We start from the raw sequence: 24,824 nt of genomic DNA on the forward strand, positions 1-24,824 counted from the left end.
AACCCCATTTACACTTAGTCACTTCATGCGTCTTGGGCAAATCGAATAGCTATCTGATCTCAAAAAAGTGGAGAGTAAATGCATCCAAAAAGCTTTCATGATGGACTGAAATCTCCCACCTCAGGTATGGTTCCCTGTGATAACAGCAGCTGAAATGAGACTGAAATTAGCTGTAGATCTTCCTGTCTAATTAAAGCAGTAGGGCTCCAGTGATTTCAACACATACAATCATAAAGAAAGCTTAACGAGCTGCTGTAGCATTTATCTGATCACTGATCAGCTCAAGCATTGATTGATCTGTGTGGGTGAGAGAGGGGAAACTTTGAAACACACACACACACACACACTAATCACAGCAAGCTACCATGCAAGGAGCTCCCTAACACTCAAGGAGGAGTTAGGGATCAAACCACCCTGCGATCAATGGACAACCCACTATACCCGCTGAGCCATCCCTGATCTGAAGATAAGACACTTGAAATAACATTAACATGAGTGTAAACATGAGTTTAAAACACAATGTCTACACAGCCTGCGTAGCATGAGCAGTACTATAGCAGAGCAGCAGCGGCAGCTTCAGTCCTCCGTCTGTGTGTCTACACGGAGGCGTTCAGGCAGAGCACTGAGTGTAGGTCACCCTCGTTTTGGCAGAACTCAGTGCTTAACATACAATCACCATAGTTATATATCTGCATGAAATGAAAGAATGTGTAAAAATACACATCAGGTCACGGTTACGTGCGAACCGTTATGCCTGTGTAGACAGCTGTATTGATTAAAATAGAAGCATATCTGTTCTGTCAAACATGTGTGAAATGGACGACTGAAAAGCGCAGCTGAAACGCCTCCTGTGTAGACAAGCCTGTAGAGTTCTTCTCTGGCTGAGCTGGCTGACTTCCTGCTGGCTCCCCGCACACTTTCATGGCATCAAAATAATTTACAGATGCAGCTCTTCAAGACTTTCCAATTTTTATCAAAACCAATGACCATATTTGACAATCCAAAAAGTCATATTATTTGTGACTATTCCAAAAAAATGTATCATTTTACAACTTGTCATTTGGTAATAATTGTGTTTGGGAAAAGTGTTTTTGGGCCAGTGGGTGTCACATGAAGGATGAAATTTCATTAGAGATTTGAAAGGCCTGCTTTGAGTTTGAGTAAACCTGATGATTATTCAAACTTCACTTACCTTTATTCTTAGGTTTTCTTTACATCAGTCACCACTGACCAGTTTCTCCTTTGCCAGTTCATGCTCATTCTTTTTTACCAAGTTATCTGTCTTACACCATGTAAACACCAGCTCTGCCTTGGCTTTCACTCCAAATCATTCATATTATCAACTCTGGCCTGACTAAAAGGTCCCCAACTGCGCACATATACTGTGTTCATCTCTTCAGCTCAACATATCATCAATCATTCAGTGTTGTAAATAAAAAATGTACGTGTATGTATGTGCATGTGTGTGTCAGTGTTGCACAGAAGCAGTGCTGCCTCAGCTCAATTAAGGAGAACCAGTGTGAATCAGGCATAACTTCAGCCAGAGGAGGAGACACCTGTGAAGTGTCTCAGGAGGACCAGTGCACAGATGACTCCTACCAGGCAAGTTTAACATCATTGTCTCACTACCACTGGAACTCATCCAGCAATGTGTTACTTCTGAAGTAAAGATATCCAACATAGATTGTCTTTATTAAAGAATGACAGGGAAGATAGAACAAACACAAGGAAGACGGTTGAGACGTGACTGGAAGAGATGACATCATAGGTGGATGGCACACACATTTTCTAATTTCCAAGCTCTTCATAAAACAAACATTGAACTGATTAAAGGTTATTACATTTTCCTCTAGAATAGAAAATGAACTGTTTTTTGTGAGTCAGGTAGAGTGTGACTCACTATTTCAAACGGTTCAGGATGTCAAAACTAGACAGTGTTTAAGCTATGAGTTCCCACACATAGACAGTGGTGAAATACTGTGAATCCTTTGGAACTGCCATAATGATATGGTGTATTTTAGACTTTAAACTGTTTAAACATCCCCTGAAACGCATCTTTGTTTTGCCCAGAGCGAGATTTCAATTTTAGATACCTGTGCCAGCAGAGAGGCTTTCATAAATATCAGACAGTTTATTTGTGTTTATTGGCGAACATGTTGAAATATATTTGTGAAGAAATGCCAAAATCTCCCACTTCTGTGTGCATCATTCAAACCTGTGAATACTTCCATATGGAAATGGGAATCATGCCTTTGATCAGAGTCAGCTCAAATAACTTTCCCAGTTTCTCCAAGAGGAAACCCGGTGGTTTGGCCCTCCAGCAAACTGTTCATGTGTTAACGCAGCTGAGCCAAACCATTGTGCCAGGTCATTGTTTTAGAAGAGAGTAAAAAGGTGAACGTCTGGTTTTCTTTGCATGACATGTGGTTCAGCTTGAGGCGGCAGCTGAAATCCTTTGCAGTGTGTTCACAGGGATGAACTAGCCTGCTTGACTCTTTAGCTGTTATGTCTCTCCCTCCTCTGTTGTTTGATAAACAGGGCTAAAAGTGGAGGGTCATAAAGAGAAGAGTCGATTAGAGATGTGAAGGGCACCCCAGTGACACACTCCTAATAGGCTTTGCTGTTGTGTCTGGATCAGCAGGTGTGCTGCAGCTGCTGTGCCCTCGGCATACGTGTACGCAGTGAAGGACGTGGTTGCAATGCCCACCAGTACCTGGGATACCCGTGCGGACATGTCTTCCTCACATGCTGTGAGGAAGAGGAAGGTCCAAGCCAGCTCCCGCTGAGGAGAAAGCAGAAGCCCAGACCAACTGCTATACCTAGAAAAGGTAACTGTTACCCACTGCATAGCATTTTCTTACTGACATGGAGCTTTCAACATGGAAAAAACACTTACATGCACTTTTGTTAGGATTTACTGTATGTGTTAAACTAGTTGAGTTATGTTAGAACTTATCCTTGGACCCAGAGCTTCTCTAATGAAATAGGCACGAGGTAAACAAAGGGAACGCTAATGAGCCTTGCACATTTGCTAATGAAAAAAGTAAACCTTTATGCTACATGGACAAGATGTGCCTAAAGGGATAAAAAAACATCTATAATTTCATGACACTGGCAAACTTCTTCTGCTGTTGAAGATTATGTGATATGATCAAAAGCTCCAGAGCAACCTTGCTCTGAGATTGCTTTGTCACTGTCTGTTTCCAGGGGTAAAAAGGAATAAACTTTGAACCTCCAAAAACTGTAATTTGTCAAATTAGCTACAACATGTGGGCCAGGGATTCATCCCTGTTCCATGATGACCCTGTAGACCTGCCTGCAATCTTACCCTCACACAACCTCTTACTGAAACCATTCTCTTTTCTTTGATAGGAGAAGTCAAGGGAAATGATTCATGAAAAGTCTCTCACACCACATGGGTTGCTAACTAGTGACTATTGCTAAAACTGGTAGAACTAGATAAACAGTGAACAGTTGGACAACTGAGTGGGCCATGGCTTTTAGATGAAGCTGCCTATCAAGCCAGTTGGGCCAGCCACTATATCTTAGTCTAAGCAGATACAATGTAGATATAAGGCTGAGTCAAGCTGTTGAGTGTCTGCTCTTTATGCCGTATTCAGACCAAATCAGGTTGTGCAGTGAAAACGCCAGTCCTCTCATTCATTTGAATGGAGGTAGTGCATTTAGGCTGTGGGGGTTTTGGTCACAGCGGCGCCGTACTGGTCTGCAGTTAGAAAATTGATCCAGAGTCAACTTTTGGAGAAACACAACCTGACATCACACTGCGGTGGCCAATCACAGCCGGCGATCAGACTGATCAGAGCTGTAAAACCCTGCCATGAGGGAGTACAGGGAGGACATTTCTCTTCGTTTGATAATGTTAAAAGTAAACTTAGACTTTACTGTCGGCTTCCCAACTCGTTTTAAAAAAGACGAGAGAAAAAGAGAGAGAGAGAGCTGAGGGCACCATTGAGAGAGAACGAGAACAGCTGTGATCGAGCAGTGAGAGTGAATAAAGAGAGGGAGCAGTGGTAGCAAGAGAGCCGGTGAATCAGATCAATAAAACATTATTTTCTGATTGTTTTACAGCGGTTATGTTCTAGAGCACAAATAAACACACCCACACCCCCACACACCTCCACTCAACCCTGCGGTGGTGTGCTGTAACGCCTGATTTGGTCTGAATACAGCCATAGTTGGGTGAGAGTACAATTGAAGGAGGATGTTTAAAAGTGCATTAGTTCAGAGAATGGTGTTGGAAGTTTTCTTATACAACTGCTGAAGGTAATAAGAGGCTTCAGCAGTCTGAGTTAGAAAAACCAAGGGGATAACTGCCAAAGTTTAGTCCAAAGTCTTTTTAGTACTAAATTCCTACTTTGTGTTACTATCCCTCTGCCATGGCTCAGCAAGCTAATACCATCCATGGAATCACAGAAAATTTTAATTCTAAAAAGACTCTAAAGAAGATCCCAACTTGATTTGACCATCAAGTGTGATTTCAGACTGCTGAAGTTTCATATTAGCTTCAGCTGCACGTTATAATTAATTTTGCACAGAACAAGGACCATGGATTTTGTACCTCATCACTTGAAATTGCTTTAAGCAGGGATTTATTTTCAGCCAGTACAGACAGGAGGAACATTTACAACCAATTTTTAAAGAAATAGCAACCAATAATCCCTTCAGTATACATATGGGCATATCAGTATTGTTTTAAGATCAAAGAATATTTTAAAAAATCAAGCATTTTGACTATGGATACTGACTTTTTTGAGTATACTCAAGTTTGTCTCTATTCCAATGGGAACAAATAACATACTCAAAACCCACTTATAATTAGTATGTAGTCTGGAAATGAGACACAACTTGGGTACAACAAACTAGGCTTACTTTCCTACTGCTGTTAAAGTAACCAAATTTCCTCAAATAGTGGCCAAGGCCTTTATTTACCTCAACTACAGAGGGTTCCAGGCCTTTACTGAAAGTAGGCTTATTATTTCTAATGCCCTCTGTTTGATTAGTGTATTTACTCATATTTTAGTACAAAGCCTCCTTGTTTTCTGATATGCTTCTCTTTTCTCTGTTAAATTTTTGTTACTGCATTGCTGGTAATCTGGTGCTTGAGTTCCCCATGCTCATGTAGTGTTCCTGCCGTCATTATTATTAAAATATGCGCCGTTATCTTTGTATTTAAACAATATCGCGTCTCCTCTGTCCTCCTCCCCTCTCTGTGACAGTCAGCTAGAGGGCTAAGCTTAACTGGCATGCACATTATATTGGCACAAGGAGTTTATCCACCCTTGTTTTTTCTCTGGCCTGTTTTTGGGACCGACCTTCACTTGTTCGTTCGTTATTGGAGACTGTCTTTTATTTGAGGAAATATAGTAGTTAACTAGTTTGCCATGTCAGTTAACTTGGAAAAATTTGATTAATTCCATCTCCAAAACATCTCTTCCTTCAAAATACTGTATATTTGTAACTATTTTAACAGATTTTGCACAGTACAGGATTATTATGGAATAGTCCCGGGCTGAGTTATCACTATTTTTTTCCTCATTGAAGTTTATGTCAGAGGTGGAGTATGGGCCAAGTTTGATCTTCCAAAAGACAGATGCTCAAGGATGATTGGTCAGGAGTCACATTACCATTCAGAGTAATGGGAAAAGATGTATGCAAGCTGTGATGAATCAGGAACAGATGGCAGCTCAGGCTGTTGTCTGTCTACTTGTGCCAGCAAAGTTTTCCTCTGTCTCTGATCCGTCAAGTACCTAATGCCAGTGACATTTACATCTATGAATTTTCAAGCAGTGGAGGTTCAGAACAAACATGTTTCATGCAAAAGCATTCTAATACCCATTTGTATCTCCTTATAACCAAAAATGGTGGAAACACTGCTTCTGTTTAGAGAAGTAGCCTCTGAATATGAGCTATATATCTTGTTTGCAGCTGTAAGCTCCATGAGAAGTGATTTACAGTGTTTTTCATCAATGACATCAGGTGTGATGAGTGAAAAAAGATTACAGTATGACACCACATTAGTGTGTTAGTCTTTCTGTAATACTCCTGTACAATTAAAGCATTAAATCCATCTTAAGATCTTCTGAAAAGATCTTAACTTAGGAAACTTAAGATGTTTGTTGACAGTTCATGGTAAATATACCATAATTGATTCGGGATTTGGTAGACCGTTGGCCAGCTTTTAGTTTAGTTTATTGGGACCAGATATACACAGCATGACATTGCAGTTCATTATCAGCCAGCCTTCTTGGTTGTCCTTTAATGGGAATAGTTGTATCCAAATATGATGGTGAGGTAAGGTCAGTACTGTTATTTCATTCACAACATCAGAGGAATTCCTCCTAATCCCACCCTTTAATAGGCTCTGCTCTAACCATCGACTGCAGCTCATTTCCTTCAGCTTTAAAGGGGAAATTTGAATGATGTCATTCTGAAGTGGGAATCAATTAACCTGCTGAAAGCTGTGAAAGGTTTAGGAGCTGCAAAGAGTGTTCAAGCTCTCAGTCAGAGTGTGTCCCACTCTCTCTCTCTCACACACACACACACACTCACACACACTCACACTCTCAGGATGCATGAAGGATGCCTTTACTTTGTGAGCGTTTTATGGATGAAAAAATGGATGAAATGCACTGTAATTATTTCCATGGGGGATATGTTTTCAGTCTTATGACTCACCGCCTTTTAATTAAAACAGGAAACATTTAATCACTTTGCTCCTTTGGATTTAAACCCCAGGTAATGAGTGTGAGAAATATTTACTTAAAACCCACAACTGAACACATTACTGTTACAGTACACTGCAAACAGCCTTGTGTATTTTGGCCTTTAGATTCTTTGTGATACTGGTCAGATGCTGTGCAGATTAAAGTGGCACTCCACCATTTACTAGTAATGGTTAGTACTACTGTGAAAACTGTTGTATAATGTTTTCTGTGGCTAAGCAGGCAGCTTTTGTTGAGTCGGAAAAAAATATTTAAGTCACATCACTTAAGTCACATCACACCTGTCAAGCTTTCTGTTCTCACTTGGCACATATGCAGTTTTGCAAATTTATAGCTTGCACGTTGCAGAAATGTTTGAAAGAGTTGATCTTAAATTTCACACAAAGTTAACAAAAGCAGGTCTCTTCTAGCCAAGGATCATGGACTTACTGACATGACAACTGTTGCTGGCAGGTTTGATCAGCTATATATATATATAAGCTAATGCTAACACTAAAACTACCTTTGTAATGTTTCCAGCAGGTTTTGAAAGAAAAATCCTGTTACAGGTTCTTTAACATAAACATAATGGCTACATATATGATAAATGTTGAAAGACTGCGGCTAACGTGTTTCAGGCAAAAAATCAACATCCTCAACAGATAAAAGTATAAGTAAGAAAGTAAGTAAGAATAAAGTGTAAACTTCTCTAAACCAAACAAAGCACCTTAGTTGCTTTAATGTTCTTACATTAGAGCAGATAGACGCACTGTTTTATCCATTCCTTTTACTTTTGCCCTTGTGTTTTTGGTTTTGGAAAGGAAACCCTTGTTACAGCCCCATGCACAGAATTTAATCATGTGGAGAAATTCAAAGCCTGCTGTGCCTAGTTAAGGTTGCTAAGTAGAGGTCTTGAGTACATACAAACAAATCTTGAACAGTGAATGTTTAAACTGAACAGACTTTACTGAATCACCAGTGTCACTGAAAGAATCAGTAGCTTTTAGCAGTGGAGCTCCCCTCGCTGGTGAATGAAAGCACCATTGTTAGGTCAGCCATGATACACAGTTTGTTACTTGCTGTCCTGCAACAACCACAAAAACAAACATGGTGTGATAACTCTGCTGCAAATAGATGGCTGCTGAGCCATGAACCTTATAAACAGTGCCTTGATAGACTTAGTTTAGTACTGAAGACTTGTACTTTTACAAAGTAAACACTTCCTTTCTCTTTTTTGTCAATATTATTGGAATTGTCAATTGACAAAACTGATCAGGGTTTCGTGGTTACATTCAGTGTTAGCATCCTGTCATGACCAGTCGATTGAACCACATAGTGTGAGCATATACAGTAAGTCCTGTGTTTAGGCCGTGCAGAAAGGGCGATTAAAAAATGTAGTGTGAGGTAATGCAGTATTACAAGTTTAATAAACTATACAGTGCCTGCCCAGTTTACTTAAAAGTTGTACTCAGACTAAAGTCCAACTGTGTGACAGAGGCAGTGTGATATGTGCAGTAATAGAAGTTTTAAGCTTGAAACAGTAAGTATGTCATGTCATTCCCTCTTTGCTAAATGAGTTTCCCTCTCTACTCAATCTAATTGCTGTCTAAAAGCGCTCAGCATTTTATCTGTTTCTTTTCCCAGCATTTCACTCCTCTCACATTGGTTTCCTTTGGTCACAAGAGTTTAATAAAGGCACTAAGGCCCCGACCTTTGCACTTGTCACTGGTTGTTCCTTGTAATGATGATGGTAATTTAGGAATTGAAGCTCTGGATAAATATCACTTAAACACTGAATGTAAACGCAAAGGAGGAACAGATGTTGTTTTGTGTCCTCAAGTCAGTTTCATGAGGTAAGTGTGCGGGATAAATTATAGAGGCAATCTGGTGCTGTCTCTAATTTGAGAACCCCCTCCCCTTACACACGCACACACACACTTCTCTCATTCTCTCCAGTCTCAGACAGCAAGTTCCCCAAGGAGGCCTTCTCCATCAGTGCCACAGATGAAGCTGCCAACGCAGTGGTGGAGCAGGACGATGTGGATGAGTGTCAGCTCTACCCGGGCCAGCTGTGCCAGCACACATGCACCAACATCTGGGGCTCCTACCGCTGTGGCTGCCACCCAGGCTACATCCTGCAGCCGGACGGACACTTCTGTGCACCAGGTACTGTAACTCACCTGGGAAAGTTAATTCACACAGGTTATACTGGATACCAGGGCTCTAGCTAAAGTAACTGGTTTTAATTGTAAAGCTGAATATGAGCCAGGTAAGCTCAAACTTAAAATTTGACAACAAATTTTTTTTTCAACATCTGTGCACTCTCATTGCTCTCGTAGTTCATGCATTTTGCTATTAACATGGCATGCAAGCAGCACTTACACTATAATTAGTTTTTGTACTGGGACTATATTCTCATTTTAACAGTCAAGAGGTAGCTGGTGGCTGCACCTATTTTAACATTTTCCTATTGGCCCATCGAAGGGATACTTCAAGTTGGGAGACTCAAGGCTGAGAAATCTAAAAGCGATAGATCCTACACTTCCCTTAATGCAACCCAGTAGCATCTTTTCATTAAACCCTCCCTGCTTGGTAAACAGCCATGTCTGTCAAACATTTGTAACTGTAACGACCTGGTGCTCTAGAGGAAAGGGAAGCAACATAAAACCAGCTGCAAATTGGAAAAGAAGTTATTTATTGCAGCAGTGGATCATGTGTCAAACTTAAATGGAGTACATATAATGATGAATAATACAATTAACAAAAGCTACAAAGGAAAAAAGGGCCTGCGGGTGTTGAAAAAACAAAGAAAACAATATAAAAAGAGGATTCCTAATACAGAACTTTTAATAGAATCTATGTTCCTGACTAAAACAAAAAATATAACCTCAGCTGACTGAGCTGCCCTGTGCTTATGTATCCATTAAAACAAAATAAAGGCAACTACCTCTTCTCTGTAGTGTCTCTATACACTACAGTGTGTAAATGTGAGAGCTTGTTTGTAAAATTATCACAATGAGCTCAACCTGGCCCAGTCTTAAGGTATCTCAACAAGTGTCTCAGATTCACAATTTACATGATACTAGTACAAACAGTCTGATTAAATAGATAAACAAAGACGAGAGACACAGTGGCCTGCAGATCACACGTAACACAAGGGTGTGTAAGTAGCACACTGGCAGCTGGTGTTTTGGGCACTCTTCTGATTACAGATGTCATGGTGGCAGCCAGGAAAGACAATTGGCGGTGTCTCAGCAGTGGGGTCAATTGTGAACATGTAACTATACAGTATTATATACATATAGCTTTACACAAGCTATATGTCATTAAGCAAACCCAGATTACTCTGATGACATCATCAGGCTTTATTTCTCAGACTTGACAAAGCTTCCGTATAGCACAGTTGTGGCATATCTCTCATGCTTTTCAGCATTAGTTCCTCTGGATACTCCATTCAGCAGTCAGTCTTATTTATTGCCATGAGTATGATGCTAAATTGATGACCTGGCAGATATAATGCTAACCACATAGTGTGAAAATAGTTCTTATCACATAGTTTGGTCTGTATAACTTGTGTTAAATATATATGGGTTGTCCTCATGTTGTCTGCTATTTGACCTCACATTGTACAGATGCCTGATTGGAATTCATTGACAGAGGGATGAAGGAATTGCTGCTCAACAAAACTTAAATATTTGACTTCTATTAGAAGCTTAAATCTAGGAATGATGTTTTTTATGTGTTTGCACATGTATGGTCATCTCACTATGATTATGCTGTGTTAAACCAACAACACATTACATCATCATACTTATGGCACTTATGCAATAGCTAAAGTCTTAAACTTAGGCTCATCAACATTCTTTGCAACCTCAAATGAAAGATCACTTCTACACAGACCTCTCTCTGTTCTATAAAAGAGCTTAATGACAAAAACATCCAGCATGGGTCAAATTATGTCTTGTCATTAAGAAACAGATATTATGTGGAATATTACTTTTTAAAATTGGTTTCATATATGGGGAACATGTGAGTCAACCTGCCTTCATTCTGCAGTATCTCAACTTGAAGTCTGAATGACTAACCCTTCATTTAGCTGCAGTACTTTATACACGTCCCTCATGGTGTCTGTTGTGTTTCCATGTGCAGTGAGTCCTGACGAGGACAACAGAGTGAGAGAAGAGGACAGCCTTGCTGTGATCCCAACACAAACCACTCCGACCAGCACTACAACCAGCACATTCACCATCAGCCCTGTCCACCTCAATCCCTGTGCAGGTAATGCTTACGTTACAGATGTCAAGTATTCATGTGACATCAACAAAGGAGTCGCCACACTTACACCTCTCTACAAATGGTACACGCTCAAGTATTCAGCATCTGTGCATTCACATAAAAATACATCAAAACCAATGTTAAGATAGTAAAGAACTGTGGCTTAAGAACAATGGACACTAATGGTCTGCAGCCTGCCTGATGTAACACACACACACACACACGCACACGCACAAACACACACAGACATATACTGTATGTACATAGACATATAATATACACATATAGATATTTATTCATATATTATAGGTAGGACACATGCACACATACATACATACATGCACTCATATGTTTTACACTATACTATGCTATTGCTTTTACTATTTTAAATATTTCTTTTTTTCCTTAGTGCATTGTCGAGGAGCTGAAACCTAAGATAGGACATAATAATAAAGAAACTTGAACTTGAACTTAATTCATAAAGACCAAACTGAAACAAATGGATTACTATAATCAACAAGACAATAGAAACCCTGCTTCCAAAACATCATTATGTCGTTGCCATTTTGTGTAGCTTACATTACATTTTCATTTACATTCTTAAACTACTCCGTGACTCCATCTTGATTGCACTTCAACCGTCAGACTGAAGTCATCATGATTTTGATTTAGCTAATGAATGCTTTAAAATAAATGTCATATGTATGCCTCTAAACTTTGTGTAACACGACACTATTTCTCCAAAATAAGGTGCATTTATGTCAGGAACCTTTATCCATTATTGATTCTGGTGGCCTTGAGCTTTTCTGAATGTTTGTTTGTTATGCTCCTCAGTGGCAGCGAGGTGCACATACTATACCACATGAAGTGTATCAATTATGATATTTGGTTCAATTAGTAACTTCATGAGAAGCCATTGTACTACATTTGCACTTGTACACCTTACAAGTCCAAATGCTGTTTCTCATAGAATGGCTACTTTTTAGATATGAGAGCCATCATTGATAAAAATGATGACTACAAAACCTGACCTAAAACAATGGTCACTTCTTATGTAGAATCTCCATTACAGTGCTTTTAAATGCTAATGTCCATATAGATTGATATTTATTGAAAGGAGTGTGACCAAATTTAACTTTGGCACATTTTCTTTAGTAAGTTTATGCCACATGAAACTAGTTGCCTCAGCAGTCAGTTTTCATCTACAAGTGAATAGGACCAAGATTATTATATTTACTGGCCAGAAAGTCAGAAACTACATATTCAGCCTTAAAGGATTTGGCTGGTGACTTTCTATGTTTTTCTTTATATCTACAAATCTCATGTGCAGAGCCAAACTAACAATGAACTGATCTACTTCCAAGTATTGTGTGTGTATCCAAAGCCTGATATGTCTGATTCCTCTGTGCCATAGCCCTCTGTTGTTGTCCAAAAACTATTAAAAACATGTCAATGAGCCACACAGCTCATTGACACTGCACCAAGTGACATGTTTCTTCACCCCAAAAAGTTAAGGCACATTAGTTTGTTTAGAAACTGCTCCAAAGACTAATAACAGTGATCACGTTTTCAGTCTCTGGAGAGTAGTTCTGTATGCAGGAACCTGGTTCTGTTTACAGAGCCTCGCCAGCTTTTCTGCTCCCCGGAGACAGAGGAATAAGATCAGGCTTTGAATACACACACACAATACTAGTAAGTAGATCAGGTTATTGTTTGTTTGGCTCTGCACTGTGTTGACAATAAGAAAAATATAGAAAATCACCAGCCAAATCCTTTTAAGCTGCAGACATATAAAAAAAAAACTTTCATCATTAGTTCAGATAGTCAGTACCCAAAATGTTGGAGAGTTAGTTTACACTTCTCTGGCATCAGCTGACATGGAGAGAGCCAGAGAGCCATATTAACAACTCAAAGACAAAATAGCTTATATTTTTGAAAACTAGCACACTTGCTACTAATTTTTCAAAAAGTATTGTAGCCATTATTTAAGTGCTAAAAGCTAGTTAGCCTAGCTGACCTCCCAGAAAAAAAGTCACACTAAACTACATTTACAGTATCTGCGCAAGCTAGTATGTTTGCCTGTTGTTAGCTAGCACATCAGTTTTTATTTACTTAAATTTTGCTGCTCATGTGCCAAGTACCAAACTGACCTTATTTAGCTCCATAGCCTACACTAAAACTAAACCACTGAGATTTCTCCAGAGTTTCTCCACATAAATGTCATCTAATCATGAAGTGTATAGTAAATGTACAGTACCAGTCAAAAGTTTGGACACACCTTCCCATTCCCTTGAATTAGAAAGTGTGACCAAACTTTTCACTGTTACTGTACATCTACTGTCAAATGTACTAGTGCAGTGCCCGTTCAAAACGGCCTGTTCAGACCTGGCCGATCACTTGTCCTCCAGCCACTACTTCATCACATAGAGAAATTAATACAGTTGATGTGAGGTGTGAATAAGTTTATACAGAAACATTCTCTTATACACAGATGTTATAAATATTAAGTACTGTAATAGTAAATAAATGTTCTTTTCTCATTTCAAGTAGCCTAAAATAAGGGCTGCATTTAAAAATAAAATTATGCATCCCAAAATAAAGTGGCTCGATCATATTGGGCGCTTAGATCATTCCTATTTTCTGTGCCTTCATGTCGGATTTGAGTGAAAAAAAATGATTTTGAACTGCCCCCATCGAAATTATTTCCTTCATTTTATGTGCATATATATACAGTCATTGTGTACTGGGGTCTGAGCACTTCCACAACACGGGTGAAATATGCTCAACCATGCTCCTGAACGCCTCCTAGTTTATTGCTTCAAACCAGTTGATGAAAACGCACCTAATTCGCATTTTCCTTTTTGCAACATTCCAAAAGTTCGCTTAAAATTCTCTTGTGAATCTAATGGAAACACAGCTATTGTTAACTTTCAACCCATGCTAATTGACCTCATTTAGAATAACGGGTGATCTATTCATAAGCAATGAATTCACATGGATGTCATTTTCAGGCTTTGACATTATTCACCAAAATTGCATTACCATCAGCATAAAGGTAGCTGTGAGATAATACATTAATGTAGTAATATGAAACATGATTTGCAGATTTTTAGCTCTGGTCTTCACTTCCTGCTGTGATACACTTCTTCATGGATCCTTCCCTTTGATAAGGGTGTGTGTTACGCTCTATGTGTAGTGGGTGATGAGAGTGTTTTGGGCTTTGGAGCGTGTTTCATATGAGGCAGTGAAGCGTACATGCAGTTGCTGGTGTCTTGAGCTTCTAACTCCATGTCTGGAGCCCAGTAGGCCGGATACATCTGCTCAACACATCAACTCTGCTTTTATTGAAACAAAGCGAGCAGGCCCGGCTGAGACACATGATGTGTCTGAGTGCTGCCTGAATTTCCTGCAGCGAATAACTCCCTTATGAACAGAAGTAAAAACAGGGACAGTTGCCTCGCTGCATGCACTTTCACTGATAAACCGTTCAGCCATAGCTGATCTTCTGTGTTCATGCTGCTGCAGGTTCATGAGCTGAATCTTGATCAAGTCAGGAGAACAGCAGCGCAAACCCTCGAGCTGCCAGAGTCTGTACTCCAGGCTCCAACAAAAGCGCTGCTCCTTCAGTGTGTCTCTGATTGTTAGTTATAAGAATATCCTGATCAATTTATTGAGTGGGCCTTCCGACACTTCACCACTGCAGAGCTTTAGTGCGGAATGTGTTGGTGAGTAATTGTGGGGAAACAGTTTCTGGCCCATGCGTCTTTGTTGCAGGACTATCGAGCTGTTAAATAGGGAGAATCGATTAAGTTGTGTTCAATGCGATGGCTCATGAGAGGCTTCTTCCTGCGGGGAGTGATGATCAGTGTGAGGGTGTGAAGGCGGGCTCCATAGGAGCCTTGGGGAGCATGACAACAGGGCAATGAATTACTGGGACAGCAGAGAAACAAGGATGAGAAATTTAAGACATTATATGTGAATGACTGTCCTGGAGGTGTAGCTGTATGGCATCAGGAGATGGTTGTAATCATGCTGCTCATATTTCTGTCTCTTGCAGAAAATGGTCCTTGCAGTCAGCAGTGTACAGTGGTGGCTGGCCGGGCTCACTGCTCCTGCTTCCCAGGGTTCTCGCTAATGACAGATGGACGCATGTGTGAAGGTAAGGACTGCTCCATCTCATAGTGTTGCCATTGGCCATAATTGGAACAATTCACAGAGCTCGTATGTATCCCTTAAGCTTAGCCCCTCAAGCTGGGTTTGCACAAAGTAACAAACAACCCAACACCACCAACAATACCACTCACTGCTACATAAATGAACAACAAACACATGCAGCCATGACAACAAAACAAGAGTGCAATGGAGCAGTTTGTCTAGAGATCAGGACACTTTTTAATTGGATGCAGTCACTCATGAAGGAGGAAAATGCAGGTCTTGTGATACTAAACAATGCATCGACTGATTGGGCTCCTACTTCCTGGTGGTGGAGACCGTTGCTTGTAGCATGAGTCAACCATAGCCAATTACTCTGTGGTAGCTGTAGCTGCAATAACAAACACTTGACATTGCATGTGATTACTTAGTTTCCTTCTTTTCATAAAACTGTGATACGGTGGCACAACAGTGGCACCTCGGACATAATTCACAACTGCAGTGTGTTGTAGTTTAAATGACAATAATCACGTGTGCTGTGTGGTGTCCGCAAATCAGGATGGTAACAATATTGATGTATCTGCTCACTATAAACCAAAATTACATAATTTCCTCAAGTAATAAAAAGAATAGGGCTGGCAATACTCTATATTTCTGTTATTTTCTATAAATCTCATGAAAGGACCAACAATACATTAATATGTCTTTTAGTATTTTTCGACTTCCCTATAATGTCCGTGGCACTCATCCATTGGTTATACTGGTGGCATAAACCTGTGTCAGAAATATATAGTTTAATTTTTTAATAATTTCCTAAAACAGCTGGGAACTGTAGTTTTTAGCAAACTTTACTCAAACAGGAGTAACATGCATTTGTTGGAGCTGAAAGACGGTGTTTGTTGGATCAACAGATAAACTGCAGTGTGTGTGTTCATTGTAATGAAGGAACATGTCACCAGTACAACTATGGCATAGAGGAATAATTTATATTAGGATTTAGATACGCACACAATACTTGTTAATAGTTCACTTCAATGTTGGCTTTGGTCTTTTCATGGGATTTGGTGAAAAACTTCAGAATATCACCAGATTTATCCTTCCTTAGTATTTTCATGTTATGCTATTTTCTAGTCATTTTTACTCCACTCCATGTATTAAGTATACACATAATTTATATAGTTAGTAGTTATTTTGCAGATTAAAATCACTCTACGTATTATTTCTTATATTGGCAATACATCAAATGACAATGTATAAAGTAAAAGGGGTCAATAGACTACTTTACCAGTTTATAAGGTCCACCTATTGCAGCCCTGCAGTAAATTCTACCTTCATGAAGGTTATAATACTCAGTTTTGGTTGAACTGTTTTAGAGTGGTGCTGATTTTACTTACTGTAATGGTCATTTCAGAGGCTGTAGCTTGTGGAACTGTTGAACTGTACTTATTATACTGAGAGGTGTTTATAATATATAATCTACCATCGTTGCCATAAATGGAGTGGACAAACTATTAGAAACACCTCTCAGTATGACAAGTACAATTTGACAGTACTGGCAAGTATAACCTTCATGAAGGTAGGATTTATTGCAGGGTGTTAAGTAAAGGAACTAAATACATCTTTCACTACTGCTATCCAGGACACATTATCAGAATAGGTAGCTCTGAAGGACCCTGTTAAGCTTCATTACATCCTAAAAGAGTCACCTACATCACTAATAACAATGGAAAGTTCACAATATAAAGATAGCTGCTCACCAAATAAAGGCTCGTTGGAGGTGCTGGAGCTGAGGATCAATGTGAAATGACAGTAAGAAAAACATCCACACAGTCCAAGTTAACATTATACTGTGGGAAAAAGTCATCACAGAGGTAGACCAACAACATTAAAGGACTAGTGTGTAAGATTTACTGGCATCAATGAGGCTCCAGATTGCAACCAACTAAATACCTCTCCCCTTCCAAACATGTAGAACACGAAAAACGTGACAGGCCTTCTCTAGAGCCAGTGTTTGGTTTGTCTTTTCTGGGTTACTGTAGAAACATGGCGGTGCAACATACTTTGCATATTATGTTCCATTTAGTCCGTTCCGCCAGATGCCACTAAATTCTACACACTGCACCTTTAAACCTCACCCCAGAAGAGAATGTAATTGTTACCGTGCCAAAGACTGTTTTCCACGAATGGCCTTACAGTAATAAATTTTCTGTAATAGTTAGTAAATTGATCCATGAATTTGCAACAGGGCTAAACCTTGGCAGCAGTTTTTGAGAGAAAAAAAAGTGATGTATAGTCCACCTCTGGAATTCGATGCACACCCACTCGATAAGTGTTGCTTGTGAAAATCCCTGCTTACACCACATGGTACTGTCAACTGGACAAGATGCCATTACAGAGGTGGATAGTTAGAGAGTGAGTGATATTTACATGAAAAATGTTTGCTTGTATAAATGCAACATCATGTAATGCTTAGTTACTGTTTTGAGTAATGGATTTCCCTGCAGTTGTAACGCTGAATGTATACATTGGAAGTGCAGTCCTGGCTGGGTTTATTTAATCTGTCTGTCTGTCAGCAGACAGCATAATACCTCTGGATGCATAAGCACTACATAAGAGTTAGTGTTTCCCCTCCTATCACTTCACTCAGTGAGCAGAGTAAGGACTTTCTCTCCTAAAGTGTTCCCACATGTGAACACGTGGGTGGGCAACACTTGGATCCGACTGAAATGAAACAAAGCAAAGCAAAAAAGCAAAACAAAGCACCACAAGATGTGAACATGAGGGGGGGTTTTGAGGCTTTGACAGACTGTGAAGTAAACTGTGTAGTGCTTGTTGTTGTAGATATATCATAAAAACTGTGAAAACACTGTGACGGCATTAACACCTAGGATGTTTGTAGTAAAGTCCTCTGAAATTTGTTCAGCAAATGTAAGCACCCCTATCAGAAATACTGATGTGATTAATCATGGCTGTGTTATATTTTAATTCACAAGTTTACAGGGTAAATAAAGCTGATTTTATCTGCTGCTCTCCCTATGGTGTTTTCAGCTGCATATGAATGTGAATGAATAGAAACACACATTTGTTCCCATGGAGATGTGTGTGAATGAGCAAGGATCCTTCCAGTGTTACAGGCAGGATGGGATGTGTGCAGAAGACTCTGCATAACCTGAATAAAAAATGTGTTTGTTTGATGGTTAATCAGCACTCTGACATTATTTCTGCTCATCACCAAACTGTGAAAGGATATTCTTAAGTTTCCCAGGCAAACACACACAGACACACTGGTCATTCACACACCATAGCGGTTTGTAGCTCTAATGTATGTGGTTGCCACCTTCACCCACTTATGAAATTCACTCTGAGGACTAAACAAACCATTGCGGGCAAGGTTAGATTTGTCTTGCATTCCTCTAAACAGTGCAGGAGGATCAGCTTTCAGAGTTATTATGTGGACGATAATTGTGGATGAGACTCTGCACTAAATAGCAATCAAGGCACACTGCATTATCCTCTCTGTGGTCACATTGCTAACATAATCTTTAGGTTTGCATGGCTGGGATTGTTGGAGAGAGATATTATTTTACTCAGCCAAACCTTGCGGAAGATACTTACACTAATCGACCACATCATTTTCAGAGTCATGGACCCGCCCTGTCAAACAGAGAGAAGCCTTGAGGTCCAATCCAGGCCAAAGGTCATCATAGCTGTTTCACTCCAAATGGAAACCCATTCAAATCATTATCCCAATAGAGATGTTTCAATATTCTGTCCTTTTAAAAGTCTAAGTGCAAGGCTAGTGCTTTCATGGCAGGGCAAAGACTAGTGTAAGCAGTACTACTGCATAAAGGCCTGCACACCAGGTTTTATTTCATGGCTAATTCAGTTCATTCCAATGGAATCGCTGCGATAAGTGGATTCACTCTTGGGGGTAAGTGAATGCAGATTTTTCTCATTAAGTTCAATTTTGGTGAACTTTGACTCGTAAATTTGCATCGTTGTCCAATTGCAACCTATCTCCTGACAGTGCCAGAGAGTCCAAATGGTGGAAGGTATCATAGCTCATTAGCTTAAACCTCCACTATCAGGGTAAAAGTTGTTCCACAAGTTATGAGACAGGAGCTCGCCAGCCACAGCAGTTCACCAACTAACTCTGTGAGTAGTCACTACGTCACCGAGCTTCCCAACCCACCTATTTCATATGGATGATGAATGTCACTTTGTGGCGTAAGCACTGAATCGCAGATTAAAGATGTTTCCACAACCTTGAAAATCTTTTTGATATTTTGGAGAATACATGGAGGTGGAAAGAGGAACACAATAAGATGGAGTTCCATACAGATAAGGAGGCACATGGCTAGCTGTTGGTGTGTGGGTGAAAATAATTTCTTTGATGTTTTGCTGAGAATAGAAAAGATTATTATTAAGATTACATCGCATCTTGTGGCCTTCTAGAGGATGGAGTTGCTCAGTTGTCATGGAGATGGTTTAGCAATGATCACGTGACCTATAAATGGAATTTCAGTAAAGTAATAAAAGATGGTCATATATAGGAGGGGGAGATTGTAATCCCTGTCTCAGTTGAAGGATGGTATCGGGCGTCAGATGTGGATGACCTTTGACCCCTACTTCTTGTTCCATACTATGAGTGGTTTTGGTCTAGTGTTCACAGACAACTGACTACTATTTTTGGTGTTCATTCAGTCTCCTGTCCAGGGTCCTCACCATTTCTTGCAAATAATTTAGTAATTCTATTAGTGAACACAAATTAGATACTTGTTGCAAATCCACAGCAGCTGTGGAATAACGCTAAATAATGTAAATAAGACATTGTTAAATACAGGCCCTGCACACAGGTGTTTTGAGTAATAAGACCTTGTTACAGGTTTGAAATGAAAGGCAGAGCTATGCTGAGAATTACATGAGGTCACCAATCTCCATGTACCAATGGCTGTACTCCATTGACCTGTGCCAGTGTGCCACTTGTTAAGCAGCAGCAAGGGTGGGGAAACCAGCTGAAATCGGAGTGCAGGTGGCATATAAAGCAATAGGTATGACCTTGAGTCTCTATCGGCTGATAGCAGATACTGAAGATGCTAGTGTAAACTTGAATATAATCTTGATAGAGACAGTAGAGTAGCTTTTTTATGTGGATTCAGCCATGACAAGTCTTGACAATTATGAGTTTATCAGTCTGTGTTGTTTGCAGAAGCCATTGATTCAGCATAAGTTTCATGTGCCTTTTCGTGTGGGCGTTAATTAATGGGTATAACAACAGTCACTTCTAGGTAGAGGACTGGTGGTTGATTTGAATCGTGGAGATATGTAAACTTGGCAAACTTGTTTCTTTCTGTTGTCATTTTTAGCCGTAACTGTAACGTTTGAAGATATATAGTTAAACACGGTGGTCCGACCTATCTGATATTTCTGCTGGCTTTACTTTATGTACTGTATTGCTTTGCTAGCGCCTTTGGTTTGTTTTGTTTTATGGGGGGATTTGCAGTGAAAACCCAGAACGGAGTTTTGAGTTATCTTTCTTTTATGTTTGTGAAACTGGATTGAACTGAACTGATTAGGAGTTGTGGGGAAAACAAAACGGACCCTTTACCAAGTGTATTGAACTCTGAGACTGTGAGATGAGTTTCACACGCACATCCTCACACACTGGAAAACCCGAACCCTTCTCCACTCTTTATCATCACCCGGCACACCCATGCACAGCAAAACTTAGCCATTTTCCCTTCAGTTGAGAGTATAGCTCCCACTCTGGCATCCTCCATCAGCTATGGCGGTGTGTTAGTGACACGGCACTACTAGTTTAAAAATGTCTGTGAAGTTTGCGGACATAGTAGCTGAATCTGTCCATGGAAAAAAAAAAATTTCAGCGGATATCTTAGTTACAACGAGATTGAGCTAGCAAAGCAGTTTTGTGTTTATATGTGAGGTATGTATTCAGTTTGGGAAATGCCGCAATCTCCAGAAAGCATGAGCTCAAGTTGGCTGGCTGACTCATAATCAGGGACTAGAAATCATCTCTGTTGCTAGGTTGTTACTAAGGGATGACTGTTATATGCACTCAAGGGTGTGCTTTACCTTTACTGTTGGCACTTCAATGATGCTTACGGAATTCGGCACACACACCTCGTTCCTGACTTTTCCTGTACCTGACCTGACACTGTCGTGCCAACAATGACGGTAAAGCACACCCTCTTGTGTAATATTGCTTAAGTGATGTCCAGTAATTAAACATCTGAAATCAACAATGTTTGCATTTTCATAGTTTCTGGATTTTTCAAAGTGGGAGAAGAATAAAATATAATTTTAAGAATTTCTTTTTTTTTGCGATCAATTTTTTTTATTGGCATTTAAATTGGCACAAATAAAGTAGATAAATATACAGTAATCCCAAATGACCATGCATTAATATCTCACCCACTGTTACTTCAGTAACAATTCAGCCAAATTTCTTTCTTGATTGTTTGAGTGAAATGTTGAGGTAGACTAGATCTTGTAACCTGAGGGTGCACCATGTTCTCTTCTATTGGTCTCCAAGACACACCATAAGCAGGATTTAATCATTTGGTGAAAGGGCGCAGTACAAATGACCAGTGATACCACTGGAGGTTAGGTACGCCAAATCCCCCATCACCTTTTTGTCTTTGGAGAGCTGACAGTTTCAGTCCGGGTTTTTTACTCCCCCATACAAACCTCGATGTTAGAGAATGGGTTTTTCCAGTGGTCTTTAAGTGGTGGTAAAGGTATCACTTAGCTAAGAAATTTGATTCTTGGGAGGACATTCATTTTAATAATGGAGATGTGAGAGTTAACAGGAGAATTTTCCATCTTTGTAAATCTGCTTCTACCTCTGTCATAAGTTTCCAATTGAAGGGTGGATTAACACTCCTAAGTATTTGATGTTCTGAACCACAGGGATATTGAATATGGAGGTCAGTTGTCTTGCTGATGCATTTAGTGGCAGTAAAGCAGATTTATCCCAGTTAACTTTATATTCCGAGATCTGACTAAAATTACTGGATATGTTTAGAAAGTGGGGAAGAGACTGTGGGACATCCTGGATAAAAAGCAATATATCATTGGCATATAGAGAAATAAAGTGCTTGGTGTCATGCATGATAATAGGTTCATGACAAACTGATTGTCTGACAGCCTGGGCCACAGGTTCAAGAGAAAGAGCAAAAGAGAAAGAGGGCAGCCCTGATGGGAGCTACGAGATACAGGGGTTTAGAACAGGTGTTCCTTGTCAAGACCATAGCAGTGGGGTATGAATAAAGAACTTGAATCATAGCAATGAAATGATTACCAAAACCCATAGCCACTCGAAGTGATCAGAAGCCTTCTCCACACTAAGAGAAAGGGCAGCTGTTGAGGAGTTAATGTTATTAGAGAACTCAATGATATGGAGAAGCCGACGTACATTGTCTGAGGCAAGGCAGTTTTCAATATTTGGTCCTTACGAATTAGAAAATTCATATATGGTTCCAATTGAGAGGCTAGCGCTTTGGCATATAGCTTGATATCAGTGTTGACCAGTCTTGTGGATCTTGGATAATGGCTATGTTACTCTTTTTACAGGATGAACCCTTTGAAATTACAGAGAGAATCATATCCATCAAGAGAGGTCCTACCTAGGGCCAGAAGGCTAAATGAAATTCTGGAGATAAACCATCTAAGTCTGGTGACTTGCCTTTATTCATCAACAGAAGAGCTTTATGGAGTTCAGATGAAGACAAAGGAGCTTCAAGATCAATGTGATCCTCCTGGGAAAGCAGTGGAAGCTGTAGTGGGTTTTAAGAGCTAGAGCAGGATTGGGTGCCATAACTTATCTCTGATGTATATAAACAGGAGTAGGATGCACCAAAGTTATCATTAATTTCTGTGAGGGATTGAGGGATTTCTGTTGGGTCTGTACACAAATTACCAGTGATGGATTTAATAGAGGTTATATTTGGTTTTCAGTTTCATTGCTAGCAAGTGGCTTGGTTGTGCACTATTTAGATAATAATTTTGCTCTGTGTCTGAATAAATGATTGAGGTCTTTGCTGAGTAACTCCCTCTTAAGCACCAGCTCAACGTATAACGTTCAAGGCCATAATGTATTCTGCTATACTTCAGAGATGTCTTTTCCTAATTTCTGAATATCCTGCAGTCTGGATTGATGATTGATCTGATTGCAGTCAGATTGGAAGCAAACCCAATTGTTTCCAGATCATTATCTGATGGTTTATTAGTTACAATAAATTTATCTAATTGTACATTCATTTCTTTTAGGTTTCATTCTGCAGTAGTGTGGAGTTGAAATGCCAATGTGCTGCATGCTTTGGAGTAGATAAAATGGTTATTATACCTTTCACAGTTCTGTGATCTGAGAGAGACATGGAGATGAAAATGTAGTCAATACAAGAAAAAGATTGATGTCGTAAAGGGAAACAAGTATATTTTCTCACTGGGTGTGCAGTCTGCCAAGCATCTACAACAGAACAATCTGTAGCCCATTTCCGTAATGCACTCGATGCCAGACATTGTTCTCTTGGCTCAGTGATCTCAGTTCTGCCCAAAGAGTGTAGCCAGACTGCATTAAAGTCACCCCCTATTATTAGAGCAAATTCAGATAATTCAAGTATTGTATTAGTTAACTAGTTATAGAATTCAGCATCAAATACATTAGGTGTATATACAGAGAGAAATGCCATTTTTGTCCCATTTACTACTGATTTTATATAAGCAACTCTCCTTTCAGTATCTCTCCCACATCCTAGATCCATATATTGAAAAGGATGTTTTGCAAGGATTACTACACCTCTATTTTCCATTTTTTCTTGAAAAAGGCCACCTCTACTTTTTTCTCCATAGGAAGTCCGTAATGCTTATTTGTTTCTGAGGGATATTTAGGCCTCACCCATTCCAAGATAGTAGTGTAATGTTAGTCATGAATGTATAAAAGAAACAGCAGTGCCACCAAGAGATGCTCAAAAAAGTTTGATTTGATTTATTGATTGGGACAGTGTACAGTTTTAAACATTAAAGATGCACTGCACCGGAATTAGCTCGAAGCTAAGCTAAGCTAGTCCCCCACAATCAAAACAACAGCATTACAACAAACAGTACAAAGCAAAAAAACAAACAAAACACATAGAACACACCATACAAAATACAAAATACAAAGCTACACACAACAGCACATCACATCACATACACCCACAATATCAATTAGAAATTAATAATGTAAACTTGTCAAATTAAAAGTAAGACTCCCTGCACTAATGAGAAGACCATAAATGGAGTTTAGACTACAATTGTTTAATAAAGAGAAATAAGATCATTCCATAAGGTCCTGTCCCACATTCACCACCACCATGCCCCCTGGTCTCCTCTTGTTCCCAGCCCTATACCCCTCTCCCAAGAAAAGGGGAGAATAGAGTTGCAAACAAAAATGAGCAAAAAAGAGTGCAAAAACAAAAAGAATCAAAACCACTCAGCTTCAAGACAGAAGAAGAACAGCAAATAAGAAAGAAACAAAAACATCTTGTAATTATTGTTAATACTCAAATAAGGTCTGAATTAAAGTTACTTTACTGAATTAAGTACTGGATATCAAACATAAATGGATATCTTAGAAAATAAGTAAGAAAATAGCTGAAATCACAGAGAATTTAA

General features: G+C 39.5%; 1 protein-coding gene across 2 annotated transcripts in view; it reads left to right on the top strand.

The window, feature by feature from the left end:
- The window catches only part of fbln2 (fibulin 2), a 78,358-nt gene that overhangs the window by 28,288 nt on the left and 25,246 nt on the right, over positions 1-24,824 (top strand). For both annotated transcript variants that reach the window (XM_044349534.1, XM_044349535.1), the window contains exons 4-8: positions 1,473-1,602; positions 2,642-2,828; positions 8,679-8,888; positions 10,872-11,000; positions 15,055-15,156. In XM_044349534.1, coding sequence (XP_044205469.1) covers positions 1,473-1,602; positions 2,642-2,828; positions 8,679-8,888; positions 10,872-11,000; positions 15,055-15,156 — 758 coding nt within the window. The remainder of the gene's footprint in view (positions 1-1,472; positions 1,603-2,641; positions 2,829-8,678; positions 8,889-10,871; positions 11,001-15,054; positions 15,157-24,824) is intronic.

Source organism: Thunnus albacares, chromosome 4 (genome assembly GCF_914725855.1).
Source record: "Thunnus albacares chromosome 4, fThuAlb1.1, whole genome shotgun sequence".
Classification (NCBI taxonomy): domain Eukaryota; kingdom Metazoa; phylum Chordata; class Actinopteri; order Scombriformes; family Scombridae; genus Thunnus; species Thunnus albacares.